The sequence below is a fragment of the Amphiura filiformis genome, chromosome 5, assembly GCF_039555335.1.
Source record: "Amphiura filiformis chromosome 5, Afil_fr2py, whole genome shotgun sequence".
Classification (NCBI taxonomy): Eukaryota; Metazoa; Echinodermata; class Ophiuroidea; order Amphilepidida; family Amphiuridae; genus Amphiura; species Amphiura filiformis.
The window spans coordinates 33,175,658-33,192,276 of NC_092632.1; the positions used below are offsets into that span (position 1 = coordinate 33,175,658).

At 34.4% G+C, this 16,619-nt stretch overlaps 2 protein-coding genes across 2 annotated transcripts in view; both read right to left on the minus strand.

The window, feature by feature from the left end:
• LOC140152999 (tRNA (32-2'-O)-methyltransferase regulator THADA-like) overlaps nucleotides 1-8,634 on the minus strand; it is an 81,563-nt gene extending 72,929 nt beyond the window's left edge. Inside the window, exons 1-7 of the mRNA XM_072175569.1 lie at nucleotides 8,586-8,634; nucleotides 7,713-7,897; nucleotides 7,206-7,300; nucleotides 3,868-4,100; nucleotides 2,148-2,325; nucleotides 973-1,042; nucleotides 13-203 (exon numbers count right to left, since the gene is read on the minus strand). Of these exons, the coding sequence (XP_072031670.1) occupies nucleotides 13-203; nucleotides 973-1,042; nucleotides 2,148-2,325; nucleotides 3,868-4,100; nucleotides 7,206-7,300; nucleotides 7,713-7,897; nucleotides 8,586-8,620 (987 nt within the window). The 5' untranslated portion in view covers nucleotides 8,621-8,634. The remainder of the gene's footprint in view (nucleotides 1-12; nucleotides 204-972; nucleotides 1,043-2,147; nucleotides 2,326-3,867; nucleotides 4,101-7,205; nucleotides 7,301-7,712; nucleotides 7,898-8,585) is intronic.
• A 299-nt stretch (nucleotides 8,635-8,933) lies between these two features.
• On the minus strand, nucleotides 8,934-15,145 carry LOC140152143 (tRNA (32-2'-O)-methyltransferase regulator THADA-like). The gene is made up of 6 exons (XM_072174440.1): nucleotides 15,066-15,145; nucleotides 12,373-12,483; nucleotides 10,919-11,031; nucleotides 10,181-10,314; nucleotides 9,454-9,644; nucleotides 8,934-8,962 (listed from the first exon to the last, which is right to left on the minus strand). Exons 2-6 carry the CDS (start codon nucleotides 12,422-12,424, stop codon nucleotides 8,934-8,936), a joined length of 519 nt encoding a protein of 172 aa, XP_072030541.1. The 5' UTR covers nucleotides 12,425-12,483; nucleotides 15,066-15,145.
• Between the last annotated feature and the right edge of the window lie 1,474 nt (nucleotides 15,146-16,619).

Here is a 16,619-nt window from a genome sequence, read left to right on the forward strand (position 1 = left end):
TACACAACTTACATAAGGTACTAGAGTCTGCTCTCCAAGCATATCAAGAACTGTGTGATGTATTGTAGGATATAATTCCAATATCTTCTCAGCACCTAGATGCTGAGTCAGACATCCTAAAGGGCCATATTTTCCTCTAATATGCCAACTGGCTGCCATTAAATCTTGTAATAAGCTTAACAGAAATGGATCCTTGGTTGAATCTGTAAAGATAGATAACTGAAGTCATTTTTCTAGCCATTAAATCTGCTACCTGTGTCCTATTTGTACCCCATCATTATCCTTATAATATCGCTAAGATTTCTTTATCCTATTGGGCTGTTCCTCCTATGGAAAACATGACCTTAATTTTCCATATAGGGGGTGTAGATATCAAACGGAGTACCCATTCAGGGAAGTCCATTTGAAATTCACACTCCAAGCATGCATGGAAGATAAAGGTTATGTCTTCCTTGGGGGAGTATGGATTTCAATTGGAATAGCCCAATTCTTCTGTATTACCAATCCACACTGTTATGCTATGATCAGCTCGTAATAGGCGAGAATTATTCGGTCTTTATCACTGTGTGAGTCAATAAAGTCCCAACTTACCCTTGCGTAATTCACAAAAACGCACATCAGTCACACAGTTCGCATAGGTGCTGCACCCAGCTGTGTGTACGCCGTTCTATATCAATCCATGATGTTATGAGTCATGCCTATTATGAGCTGATCAAGAGTATAATTGTAATCTTAAAAATCATTTGCTTAGGCTAAAAAAGATAGTTTCCTATAGGTGCCTGAAAATCAAAATGAGAAAAGCGTTTTTTACCTACTTTAACAACTAGAAATAAAGCCCGTACAAAAGGCCCAGCATATAGGTGCTAGATTGGCTTTTACATACTTATGTGCGTGGGTTAGAGAACCTTTTTTTTTCTTTCCTAAACTAATATGAAAAATAGAACTTATCATCGCGTTGGTTTGTAAACTTACCTATTGATGTAACATGTCTATGGAGAGTAATAATATTCTCAAATATAATCCTTGTCTGGTGTCTCATGCCCTGTATATCAAAATGCATACAAAATGTAGATATAACCTTGGGAGACTTGTGAAGACAGCAGACATGATTGTGTCCTGGGGCTCAGTACAAATGACAATAGGAAGTGTCGCAAATATGGGTCTCATTGTCAGACCTCTGGTATAACAATGCCACCCCCTCCCTTTCTAGGTCAATCTTAGTATAAAAATGGTAATTTTTCAATTTTCTTTGAAGAAAACAAAATACCCCAATTTGGAGCCCAAATATAAAGAAAATTAAATTTTGTACAAATTTTACAATTTTTTTTCTTAATTTAGGCTTCTAATTTTTTTGTTTTGGGGGAGAAATTGGTTTTAAAATGGGTCCACTATCAGATTCTTGTAGGCATGTCCCTACTCAAACCAATCTTGAGTATCCCCTCTGGATTGGGTCTTACATTGTACTATTAATTAAAGGGGTATTTAATGATCCATAGCCTTATTCCACAATTTTACCCAAAAAGTTGAGATTTTATACCACCAGAACCTTGTGGCTATATGTTTGTGCGCAACATTTTTCTTGCAGATTCATTCGCTTAGCCAAAATATTGTCAAATTTGTATTTATGTTCTGAATAAAATTACAGCACATTGGCCTTTGGAGCAAATTAATATACATAATCATGCACAATACAAAATCAACTGAAATTTTGGGAATTAATTTTTGAAAGGATGCTAGAAATCACAAAATACTCCTTTAAGACAACTCAAATAATTATTTTGAATTTTTCAGTTACAATTCCCTGAAATATGACTTACAATATGGACATATGTGAATATTAATGTTTCTTAACCTTGAACTTTAAAGAAATAAGGAAAACAAATCAGCAATATTTTTAAATACTGCTGATTTGTTTTCCACATCTCTTATGAATGCATATCTTATATAAAGTTCTCATATAAGAACTTCATCTCTTTGGGTCACTGATCATTTCTTAAAAACATAAACCTCATAATTATTGCACAGGCTCTTGCAGCCTAAGACATTTAGTATGTAAAATCTAGGTCCAAATTTGTGACAAATTTGGTTGATATTTAATTAAAAATAAATTAAAAGACAAAAATAACTTTGGTGGAATGTTTACTTACATCAACAGGGTGATCCCAATTAGTCCACACATACTGTAATATCCTCTGTGGAATAGATGCTGTACCAACAAACATGCTCCTCACATCCATATCTACGTCAGGAACAGTTGAAAGGGCAACAGTAGTCCACAGTGTCAAGGTTCTTGAGGCTGCCAACGTAGTACTGGAACTGTTTGAGCTGTGATGAGAAAGGAAAAGATTAACAAACAAAACTAAATAGGAATTCAAAGAACTCATGCTAAAAGGTGTGGGACCCAATTACAGCCTCATCCTCCCACTTTATACCATCAAAGTAGCTCGTATTTTTCTCATATTACCCCAGAGCTTTACTTTTCAGCAAACTATTGGTAGAAAAATAATAAATTTCTATCAATTTAGCTCATTATCCTGCATTGAAAACTTGACAAATTAAAATTATTATGGTGCTGTGCATATAATCATCTGTCTCCCAGGTGGGCACAAATACAGCAAATAAAATAAAATAAAAAGTTTGGTAGTAACCAGGTAATTACTGTAAAAAATGTAAAAAACCAGTAATTTACCGATTTAGGAATCAAATCTACATTCAGTCTTGGAGGCCATGTGATTTTAGGTGTCATGTTTTTTTAGGTGTCATGATTTTAGGTGTCAAGACCAAAAGGTGTCATGGTTACACAGGAGCTACAAACTACATATGGACACAATCCCTCAAATCCTCTACAACAAGACACATTACGTTATTGTTCATCTTTCTACCAAAACTTACAACTCTGCATATAATAGTTTAATGTCCTTTTGTTAATGTCCTTTTCTTATAGGTTGAAAAGTTTGTTGAACTCTGTTAATCCAAAATTAGCATCTAAGTTTGTTAACCTCCTAAATAATAAAAACAAATACTTTAACAAAAGTTTGTTGACCCCTGTGCCATCACATTGTATTTTAGACAATGTTTAACAAAACAAAACCATGGTAATACTGAACCCCCATAAGGACAATAATTCCAGGACATGCACACACCTGTGTGTCAAATAAAATGTTCAGGATGTTCAAAAGTATTCAACTGTACTGCCATCCCATCCTAGGAGGTCTCTATGGGTCTCAAATGTTAAGATTCAACTGAGAAATCAGGTCCAATTCTTATCACATCACATTATGCACAATTTGGAGTTCCAACTTTAAGGCCACATTTTGGGATGTCCTATGATTATCAAATTCTAATGTGCAAGAATGTTTTTCTACGGTGCAAGTTGAATTTCAGGGTAGGGGGTGTCTGAAAATTTGCTCAAAGTATTGGAATTTTCAGTGATTTTTGAAAGGTTCTGAATGGAAATATAACTAGCAAACCTTAAGACTGGCAAACCTTGGGACTATCGAACAGTCCCATTTACACCCTCTTGGATACTGTGTGTTCTGCCTTGCTATCCCTCTCAAGATTATGAGAAAGTTTGCTTACACCCACTGATTATCATTGCCCTGGGAGGAGGCCCTAGATCGTAACATCCTATGACGTCATCAGTGAGAGATATCCCGATTGTAGACATGATATCATCACAGCATCATCACCTGCTGAAGACGCTAGTCGGACTAGTGAAAATATTCCAGGTGAGCGAAAAATAGTGTAGTGTTGAAGTTAAAACTTAAATTCATGTTATCTACCACTACATATGAATATCCACTCGTATAGTACAATTAGATATTGTTAGTTTTTTACATACTAATACTATTACAGAACAAACCTTACCTCTCTGTTACATGGAGAATCTTTGGCAGGATCACGTCCAGTAAGAGGCATCCCATGTTTCCATTGATTTCAATCAGGTCTTTGACAGGGAGCATAGCTAGGATGCCATGACACATGAACAGCTGGGATGAAGGACTCAGCTCATTGAATGAATTGTCTAATGTCTGGTAGCTCTTCTCTGTTTTGTCATCCACTATATGCAGCATACTGTCACCGTTCATAACATGGAAGACCTGAATAAGTGTGCATTATACAATACATAAAATAATACATTGCAGTGCATAAACTTTGTGGATAAGCCAATTGATATATGAAATAAAATGATATTTAACAACATTGAACATTACACATTCACTTTTAGGCATACTTCATTTAAATTTAGCACACATCTTGAAGAACATTGTTGTTGTTGATCAACAAGTTGGAATTATGTAAACTATTGATGATAGGGGCCTATGCTGTCAAAATTGAGAAGTGGGGGAGAAAGGTGCAAAGAAATCAAATTAGGCCACTTCTTCAGAGACTACGTGCAAAATAATTTGACTGCATTGGTCATGCAAGAATTAAAGTACATACTTTTATTCTCACTTCATATTACATGTCAGGTTTTATTCATGATAGATTGCTTTCATGTGTGTCATTTAACAAATACTCTATTGGTGCATTTGTGCTTGCTTGTCTTTACATCAAACAAAGCGGTTCTTGAACCACAAGTCTTGTCTGCTTTCACAACCACCTGCTATGGGGCCAAGACTTGGTCAGAGACTCCCCATTCAAAGATTCCACATTACACGTATCCTTGGAAGTCGATGGACAGCAACTTGTCAAAAGTCTCCGTGGTAGGGGCTGGGACTTGATCAAGGACTCATCATTCAAAGATGCCCGTCCTGCATGAAGTCAGTGGGGCCTAATGAGGGATTTGTCCATTTTTCACTTTTGACAAATGGATACACAACATTATTACTATCCCCATGTGCTGGCCAATGCCCCTTCTATTTACTTTATGGCTACATATAATATCATGTGCTGTGATTAAGAAAACAGAGCCGCATGTCATGGATATCAGTAAAATAGATTTTTGCAAAATATGACCAAAGGGGTGTTCAATTTCTTACTGTTTAATTCGGCAACATGAAGAGTATCATATGTTTAATATTAGGGCACAATAAATCAGTTTTAATATGGCTTTCAGTATCTGTCAACATATTGGGCTATTCCAGTTGAAATCCATACACCCTCTTTGAAAAAAAACTTTCCCCACCAACAATAAGGCACTTCATCTTAAAATGCATTGCAAATTTCAAAAATAGCTCAGCAGCAATACAAAAAATCTCCCAGCCAAAAGAAATTGCCCTGAAATCAACTGCCCCCTCCCCCCTCTGGAAGTCAAATGGTGCATCCCTTAATCTTCTACACAGGGGGTGTGAATTTCAAATGGGGCTATCTGAATGGGTAACTTCATTTGAAATCTTGCCCATTGTGTCTGATAAGTAGGTAATAATGCTACATGAAGAAATAGAAAAGGGCAAAATATAGTCAGATGTCCAACTAAACTTGCTTGGTGAAAGTGATAACTACCTACCAGTAAGAATACATTATGTCTCCTTAACTTGGCTTTATGCCACAGTTTGTTAAACTTTTGAAATTACATGCCAGTTTGCTAAACTTTTAAATTGCATGACAGCTTGATTTGTATATCAAGTCCATTACGTTATCTAACAGCGCAAGTGATTGGTCGAGAGCTGACCATAAACAACATTAATGAACAGCTGCTTTTGAGTGATGCTTTTGCATTAAAAAAAACCACAGGAAATCAAATTTTTAGGAATGTTGCATGTTATTTTTTGTTCTTATTTGATGAAATACAATCACCAAATGTTGGGAAAGTATGAATGGTGTTCCATTCATTAATAGTTGATACACAATCAATCATGCCCTCAATTCTATTAATGTTGACATAATAAGTGATTTAAATTTGATGAACAAATTTCTATTAATCATTCTTTTACTCTTAACTCAAAATGTAATGAACTGGTACTACAATTTGTCATCATCTTGTCAAAACATAATTGCTGGGTTCACATATTAAAGAGGAATCAAGCTATTATGATCTAAAATCAGGTGTATTTGCTATGATGTTATGTCACTGAATCTAGACAGACAGTGAGCATAGACAGGGTTGTATAAATGTTTTGCCCATTCACAAATCAAGAATCAAGGAGCCAAGTGAACTGAAGTAACACTAGAATAATCAAAGAGTCCACTGGGTTATCAAGAATAGATATCCAAGGTTCATTCTCAAATCAAATACATATCCAGTAGTTGATTTTCAAGGTCAAGTTCAAGTTTACATCTTCAAGTTCAAGTATTCTGCGGTAGTGGTTTTACAATCATGAGTCGATTTTGTTCTTGGTTGAGTTATGTGATGATACTGGTAAGTGAAAAGAATTGCTTCTTGTTTATTAGAATTACATTTATTATTACATGCAATCATTTATGTTAGATCAAACATTATTTATATCACTCCAGAATTATGTTTTATTTTTTTAATCTATTTTTTTGTCATGCGATATTAAAAATTTGAATAAATCCATAGAAGGAAAAGTTTTGTTACAGTCACTGTAACAGCAGCCAAAAATGTCACTGGCACTAGAAAGTTCCACTAGCTTGGGATGGTGTGCACCAGTCTTAAGGATATGAAGGAGCCTAGACTCAAGTGAAATCCCTACCCCTAGATCCCAACATTATACACTCCTATACATTGTTTTACCTCAAATTCAGTAGTGACATAGGTGCATATTTCGCTGGTCATAGTATCAAATCGTAACCATTACCTCTTCAATGATTCAAAGTGATCAGTTTTGTTCAATTACTTGTTAATTAACTCTTACGTCCCCCCATTTCCTTTTCGCTCTCTCTTGCTCACTCCATTGCATGTCCATAGAAAAAAAAACCAACAACAACACAAATTCACCATTGTAATTGGCCTATTTTATTTGTGCAAATTTCATATCTTTATGTCCTTGTAATAATATATTTTCCATGTGTCATGTTTATTTATACTACCATGTGCAATACTTATGTATTTATAAATGTTTTAAATTTGTGTGTTATTATAATTGTAATATTTCTCTGTAATTTGGCCCATGGCCACGATTGTGAAATAAATATATATGAAATATAAAAAATAAATATATAATAGAATTACTTCACCCTTTTACCAAATGTATAGGATGGGTTGAAATGTCAACAAGGTTTTTTTTTTCAAGTTTAATCAAATTCAACAAATACCTGATGGACAATCAGATTGTGACTGGAAATCTTAATGTAATATATACCTTGTGTGCTAATGTGACATCTTCATTAGGCAAGACTTTCCATGCTAAGGGTATTGCCATTCCTGCAGCACTGCGACAGTCAGCAACAAACACATCTGAAATTAACAATTATTGGAAGCACTGTTTTTGAGCTGTTTCAAGAACTTGTTTATATCTCTAAAATCACATCTAAAAAAATATGGCGTATCTGATTAGACAATGTTGGTTCTTACAAACACAAATACTTATTGCTTTCAGTTTGCATGCAATAATTATCACCACCTTCCCAGACCAGACACAGGGGGTAAAATGTCCCCTCTCTCAGCCAACCAAAATTGCTTGTCCCCCTTTTGGCATGCCAAAATACCCCCCTGCATTGTGGGAATCTAATTCGAAAACCTTACAGGTCTAATGTATTTTGTGAGCATAGCGAGCAGGAAATTTCGCACATTTTAACGTTTCCGTACTGATTTTGTAAGCCTTTGAGCATTATATTTAATGACACTTAATGACACCAATGTAACTTACTATCAGATAAAATGCTCCAGGACAGTTCCATAAAAACCTTTATGATATATCTGGTATCTGACTCTCCATTCTTCAGTTCCTCTGTAATGCTGACAGCAGACTTCTGGATGACCGCCATTGTTGTTTTGATGGTTGCTAGGCAACACTGCATTAGTTCAGTCTGATTGGCTGCACTGTTACTTATTCTGTAATACATGTCGTGGTATAAACTTAATGACAAGAATATGATGTACTTGACACATCCCAAAGTAATCCTCTGTTTTGAACTATGGCTCATATAAGAACAGAGGATTACTTACTATACTATCCACTGAATGAATAACCAAGGTTAATTTTTTTTAAAGCAGATTAAACACTGTATTTCATAGAAGTATGCCAATTTGCTCAGAAAAGCTGAGTGTGTACAAAAACTAATTTGTGATTCTCATTACATCATGATGATCATTTCCACTATGTTTCATATCATTCATATATTAATCATATATTTGACCTCAGGTGACCCTTAGTAACCTTGAAATGACCTTTGTACTGTTTTAACAATTAGCATATATGTAAGGCTAAAAAAGGTTTGACTTTCAAACATTTTGCAATATAGCTATGTGCTATGCTTTTGTTAGCAAAATAAGCTATGCGATTTCTATATAAAAAAAATAAGTCTGCAAAAAACGCCCAGCGTGCAGGGCTATGCACTAGAATGGCTTTCACATACTTATGCCTGCAGGTTTAAGAGACATATCTACTTTTTTGGACCGAAATCAAAGAATCTAAATAATTAAATAGTATCCAGGTGACCCCTTGTAACCTTTATAATGATATGACTATCACGTTACATTTCTTGGCACATTAAATGACATTTACAGTCACCAAAATTACCTTGTTGATTTATACAAGCTTTGCAGAGATTTCATGATCAAGAATTCCAACACTGTAGGAAAAAAGAAAAGAAAAGATCTCTGTGAGATTTATAACATGCAAAATATCAAGCAATAATATAATAAAAGAAATAAAATGACACAAATATTATCAGTCATACTCGCCCAAAATAGTTCTTATTCAAAACACTGTTAGGGCTAGAAATTTGGTGAGAAATCAATTCTCGTAAACAAATTTGTACAAAACATATGTTTAGGCCTACACAGCAAATATGTGAAAATCAAATGATTCTCACAAACATCTCTTGCAAGAATCAAGATTTATTCTTGCATTGTGTGATGAAATTCTCTACTCCTGATTGTACATTCGAAGCACTTCTGATAAAATTGATAAAATAACAAAACATGTTCCACTTCCTAGGTTAAAACTCTTCACTTTTCATATTTAATATAAATATTTATCTTATATTAAAATAATTTACTGTGATAAGCTTTTCTGTTATTTTATCACATAATGTTCCTTGAAAACATCTGCATTACACAGTAAGACTTGCCCCTATGTACATATATTGAAATTGCTGACTTGACAATATAAATTTGCAGTGTTGTAACAAGTCATGACTTGTGACTTGAGATCAAATGAGGCTACTGACTTGAGTAATAGTCAGTTACTTGACCCCACTGAATTTGTGCAATGACTTGAGTGACTTGACTTAACTTGAGCTAAAAATTACATAAAATAACTTGACTTGACCTGAATTATTGATAACTTATTACAAATCCTGCAAATCTGCATTCATTGGTAAAGCATTTAAGTTATCCAAACCACTATTACCATCCCTTCATCCTTCACCAAGATACATACTTACCTGGATTCAAACACGACTCTAGACATTTCTCACCAAGCTTAAAATTTTCCATACAAGCACCTATCTTATGAACATTGCACACTAAGGATTGTGTATCATGCATGGTTGTCAAATTCAACTGGTATGTGAGATATTCCTTGAGCTTGTCTATAACCTGCTGATGCATGTAGATTGATAATCCCTGGAGTATGCTGAAAGCAGAATGGAGTCATAAAATAGAATTTTTCAACAACTGGTGAGATCATACCTTCGTAAAATAACACTGACATCGACAAACAATGTCAAATTTAAATTCAAGTACAATATTCCATTTTTTAATATATACCCCTCTCCCAGCAAGAACAAACTGTTTTTAAAACATATAAACATGTTATCAACATGTTTTGGTTTAGGTCAAAACTATTAATAACATGTAAATGTTGGGTTTATATTTAGTTTTAAGAATATTTTTAAAATGTTTTGTAAAAAAACAATCACAACAACATTCTTTTAAATATTGTCAAAATGTTATTGGAAAATATTTTGTCAGTGCTTATAATATTATGCTAGAATGTTTTGCAACAAGTTTTCCCTTCTGAGTGCCTCCTCCTTTCCTTTCCTCCTTGCCCTCCCCATGAGATCACTGCACATCCCTTATGTATCCATAGCAAAAATATACACCAGTCTTTACTTATTTAAGCCACTACTAAGTCTCTTTACCCCCCCTTTATCTCTTTTCTGCACATACCTTGCTAGTGTCCGACATAATGCTCCTTTGGGGTCTATTATCGTGAAAAGTTGTGTTAAAATTGCAATGCACTGCCTTACTTCATGTTCAATGTCAGCTGATGACAAGTCTACTTTCTTCAGTAAACCTCCAAACTACAACACACATAAAAATTAATCAACAAGTTTTCAATTAGTCAACTTAGAAACAAGTGAGCAAGAAACTATATTTTTATACAAATAGGATAATAATAAATAGCTTTGAATAATTTTTTTCTTCTTTTTTTCCCTTTTTTTTCAATATTGTCCTTTAACTTTTAACTTATCATTCATGCATTTTATAATGGTAATAAATAACTTTATGTTTTGCATGATTACACAGAAGATACAGAAGCTTTGTGAGATACATCTAATACCATACAAAATTCACAACTTAAGCAAAAATTACTTGCTGCAAAATATTTATAGGTTAATGAATGTGTCTTACTTGTTGAGAGTGAAATTGTACAAAATAATGCACACGTATTGAGATGTTGATGCATCTAATGCATGAGCCCCGAAGGGGGGAGTGCATTAGAGCAGCAACATCTCAGTACAAGTGCATTATTTTGCACAATTCTCAAGCAACAAGTAAGACACATTTATTAACCTATTTCATACACGAGATAAAAAGCAGTGATTTTTGCTAACTTTATAACAAAATTTTATAATTACATCACCTGAATTACATTAATTTATAATTACATCACCTGAATCTTACTTTTTTCATAGACGTCACAGCTTCAATATTCTCCTGTTGCACGCTTTTAAACAGCAATCCCCATGGTAGGGCACCTGTTACATTGCTGTTATCTTTCTCTTTACCTGTAAGAACTAAGGATAATTGAAAGCTGTTACACAGGAAGGGTTAGTATAAGAAGGTTCTATCTCTAATAGCTGCCATATAGCATACAGCAAGTAAAACTTGCGAATCCCCCAGGTTAATAATGATCTTAGTTAACAAACATAGTCCCCAGGAAAATAGAACATGGTTGGCTATGTAAAGTACTAGGTAAAGATTAAATGGGAACAAGGATAGGGCAGTTCTCACTGGATCCTAGGGCATGAACTGGCTTTTTACCTGTAAAAACAAAAAATGAAGGAAAAAATCATAACAGCTATTGCAGTTGGGGGCCGCCTTCTCGAAAAAATGTCAATGTTTCTGGTCTAAAACCTTGAAAGAAGAACTTACAATTGTTACTTTGAAACAAAAACAATGTTTCCAGCATAGTGCAGGAGTGAGAAATTCATGACTAAATAATGAGTGACTAAAGGCAGCATAAAGATTCAGTCCATAATTGGCATATTGACCCGTTTCACATACCTAATCTAGCCAAAAGCATGTGATGTCAGGTTCTTATGCTGCCTTAAGTTGGTTTCCAAAAAAATAGATGACCCTGCTATTCAGCCAGGTCCTTCAGCGGATTCAGACTGCTCTGATTTAATATCATGTAAAAAGAACTAAGTCACACTTTGTTATGCAGCTTGATCAGCGAATGAAGTGCCGATGCGATGATGACGTGATTCAAATAACCAATGTTCACCACTATAAACAGCACCAAAACGGCAGACCAATGAAAAACCTTGCCTTGACAAAAACTATAACTTTAACTAAATAAAGAAACTCTCTCACTAATAACTAACTTCTCACTAACAATCAATTCATTTTGTTTGTAACTTTTTCTATAATTTGTTCTTCAAATTTACAACTTGTTTTTACATTCAACATCTATTCTAAGACATTTGTTAGGTCTAACAGTATTTTGAGTAACTGTACATATTAAGGTGGTACTACACCCCTTGATAAATTTGTGACTATTTTTGCATTTTTCTCAAAAAATAATAACACACTGGTAACAAAGGGTCTGTATATTATAGGGGCAAGGAATCTAGTTACTACATGTAGTACTACACTGGAATTTCAGTGACTCAAGACAAGCGGTACCATATGTTATTTATGATAAGAAAAGAGGTACTGCTAGAATGTATCTAATTTCTTAACATATATAACAAACCACTTGTCTTGAATCACTGAAATTTCAGTGAAGTAATTGGATTCCTTGCACCTATAACATACATAACTTTTGTTACCAGTGTTTAGTTAGTTTTTTGAGAAAAATGCAAAATTAGTCACAACATTTATCAGGGAGCACCTTGACTTTTTTTACCACCTACCTTCCAACTGTTTGAGAACAGCCTGAATTGGATTGCTTTGTAATGTAGTCATGGTCCTTGGAGTTACACCTAGTTCACATCATCTAATAGGCTATGCAAATGGCACATTACCTGTGTTGAAAATTAAAAATACATCAAATTAAATAATTAGCATATTATTATATATCAAATATTAAAATAGATTCCATTCTGAGTGAGTGGGAAAAGACAAACAGATAGACAGAAGGGCAATTCTGCACCAAAGTTAACATAATAAAATTTGAAAAATAAAATGAAAATACTTTAATAAACATGCAAGATGGCACTCTTTAAAATTATACAGTTTTGCATTGATATGAATATTTACCATGAATTTTCTTCAAAAACCTTAAAAAGTTTATTTACACATACCTAATCTAGCCAAAAGCATGTGATGCCAGGTTCTTATGCTGCCGTAAGTTGGTTTCCAAAAAATAGATGACCCTGCTATTCAGCAAGGTCCTTCAGCGGATTCAGACTGCTCTGATTTAATATCATGTAAAAAGAACTAAGTCACACTTTGTTATGCAGCTTGATCAGCGAATGAAGTGCCGAAGCGATGATGATGTGATTCAATTAGCCAATGTTCATCACTTTCGTGTTTACACTATAAACAGCACCAAAACGGCAGACCACTGAAAAACCTTGCCTTGACAAAAACTATAACGTAACTAAATAAAGAAACTCCCTCACTAACTAACTTCTCACTAACAATCAATTCAATTTGTTTGTTAACTTTTTCTATAATTTGTTCTTCAAATTTACAACCTGTTTTTACATTCAACATCTATTCTAAGACATTTGTTAGGTCTAACAGTATTTTGAGTAACTGTACATATTAAGGTGGTATTACACCCTTTGATAAATTTGTGACTATTTTTGCATTTTTCTAAAAAAATAATAACACACTGGTAACAAAAGTCATATATTATAGGGGCAAGGAATCCTGACTAAAATTTAAAAAGTAGTGCTGTGAGTGTCACTTACTCAAGAACTCTAGCTTCGAATTTGCACACGATAGTTACGCATTCGATGCTAGAGTGCGTTGGTATCATTTTTCGGTCGGACAGCGATGCAATTTTTTGCACCGGAGGTTATTTATTCTGTTAATGTTGAAATTGGATGAAAGTTATTTCGATGAGTCAACTGTGTCTTTTGAGCAAGATTTGCCTATTTTGGAGAGTCTAAAATTTTGCTGAAATTTTTTTTTTGCTGTGATCGGCTGTGTTTACTATGGCACGGTGTCATGCTTCAGCGAATCCGACTAAATTTTGAATGCAATGGTCTCTAGCCTAGAATGTGAAACTATTGGTGAGCAAATTCTTGGCTAGACGTCTCAAGCAAAGTGTCACCAACGGTATAGTAACATCTAGATATACACCCCCTATACTAGTTCACCACGTAAACTTGTATGGCTCAAAATTCGGACCGCTCGCCATTCTGTGTTTTGAAAGTTGTTGACGTTTTAATGATCCCCGATTTCCGGTCGATTATTTTAGCTGTGTCACGTCAGTGACGTCACGTGCATGACGCTGGTGGGTACCTGCCAAACTTCAGGAAAAAAAACCTCGACCGCCGATAACGATGTGATATGGGACTTACATAGGATTAGGCCCTTCGCACTTGATTATTAGTTTCCTGTTTACCGCCCGCGTCCAAAATTGAAAATCTCAAAATAATTAATTATTTTATTTTTATTTCTAATTTTCTCCTTTAAAATAACTTTCAACTACTTCTACTTGCCATTTTCTGACTTTAATAATATCAACAATAATGATGAATGAACAAAGAGTACAACTCCACCTTCACTTATTTATAAAATCAAATATTGTTGTGAAATAATTAAATGCCCGCCCTAGTCAAAACGAGTCGATAGTGGTTGTAATAGTTCAAACCAAATAAAGAAAATAAAAGATAATTAATAATTAATAATTAAAAGTCACCTCGTCCCTTTTTCAAAATCTTAAACAGGAAACTAATAATCAAGTGCGAAGGGCCTTACACAGAGATATTTCTTGCCAAAATGTGACCATTCTAGGTAGCTTGGCCCTACTTTGTCTGCGTTATATGACAAAGGACAGTCTTAAGTAAGTAAACGTGCAACGCTTTTGATGTTTTGGGAGACTGGGAGGGATCATAACACAAAAATGACGGAGCCTATTCTTGACTGTGTAATATTCCTTCAGCACATTATCGTACGGCAATAACCTTATACGATGGACAGATAGTATCAGTTTGTGAATGAGTATAAGTTCCTTGTACTACCCCTATACACAGCACAATATGTCGCCCAGTTGTAGTTTTGAATGTTTGAGAACTTGTTCTCATTATCAATAATCAAGTTCCAATAACACTGCCATAAACAAGTCTTCACTTCAGATTGCCACAAAAGACATTGTTGACTAAGTCATTTGTTGTAAAAAAAAAAAACCATGGAAAGTATGATTTCCTAGTACTTATGGACTATTACAGATATTAATTGCCGATAATAACTTCAGTAAGCTTACTTACTGAAGTTTATTACTCATACACATGATACATGCATACTGCACTGCACTTTGACTTTGTTCATCGGTCTCCTAATTCTACAACGCAGAACTTCGAAACAAATTATTAAATCACTATGTACAAGGTTTTCTTAACACAAAACAAAGTATAATTGAATCGTGTTTTACCTATTTCAGTGAAATTTCTGCATCAAATCACAGACGTCGATTGTACAGTTTTTTCGTTTGACCAGTTTACACGTGTACCACACGTTGTCCCTAAAATCATCGACTACAGACAAGACGTCGTATTTCTAGGGAGCGCACCACTAAAATTAAATTTAAAACAAAACAAATCAAACAAAACAGAATGAACAAACAAAACAAATGAATGAACAAACAAAAGAAAGAAAGAAAGAAAGAAAGAAAGAAAGAAAGAAAGAAAGAAAGAAAGAAAGAAAGAAAGAAAGAAAGAAAGAAAGAAAGAAAGAAAAGAAAAAAGAAAGAAAGAAAGAAAGAAAGAAAGAAAGAAAGAAAGAAAGAAAGAAAGAAAGAAAGAAAGAAAGAAAGAAAGAAAGAAAGAAAGAAAGAAAGAAAGAAAGGAAGGAAGGAAGGAAGGAAGGAAGGAAGGAAGAAATAAAGGAAGGAAGGAAGAAAGATGGCTTTACCAGACCATGAAACATGACTATGACTTTTTAATAATTAGAAAAAGTTACAATTCCATTTTCAATCAAGGTGCGTTGGTCTTTTATGTGCTTTCATTTCATAAACAATTACAACAACAACAACAATCAATTCTCAAGTTATACTTTTATCAAAGGGCTGCGTAATAATTATGAGCCCCACCTGCAGTGGTAAAATTGTTTAATTTATATAACTTTTCGTGCGCATTTGTCCCCTATATAAATTTAGGACCAGATTAGCGGAACGATTTGAAACTCTGGGGCCCGGTTTCTGTATGGAAAATATAACAACTATTGACTATAAATTAATGCACTAGGCCTAAAATAGCAGATTAATTTTATCCACTTGAAGATTTTTTTAAAATTATTTGGTGTGCAAAAACGATGACTGAAAAAGCTTGGACAGACATTCCAGAGATGAAAAAAGCAAGGTAACATGTAAAATAAGAAAGTAATTGATATTGTATTTGTGATGAAATAATGCAACTGATTTGCAACTTTTTCTTGTTTTAACCGCTATATAAATTTGCCTCTTTGCAATAGAACTCATTATATTCCTGATAATAAATAATGTAAATGGGACTTCATTTTTCAAAATTCTTCAAATTCTGAGGGGGGGGGGGTAACTTCGATCATGCCGATAGCCCGTGTGATTTTTTTGTGAATGAAAATGATACAAATCAATGAATGATATTTTTATTATGGCAACATATAGAATAAGGCTAGGCGTGGCGGGGGCGGGGAAACACTTATTGCGGACCGCTTTGATTGGCTGTCCAGCATGAAGAATTATGGTACGACAAAGTATGTATGGGACGCCATAAGAGACAAAACTATCAATGTAACATACATGACATCATTGGCCTACTTCTTTGCGCCATAGAGAAGAGAAGAATGAAAAGGAAAGAGAAAGAGCTGAGAGAAGAAGGAATGACAAAAGTGAACCGTGAAGATCTTCGAATAATCTACCCGAAGGTAATAGTCGAAGGCGGACTTTGCAAACAAATATTCCAAATGTCTTTTGAGATATTGAAAAGGGGCTGGGATTTGGGAAGTTCCA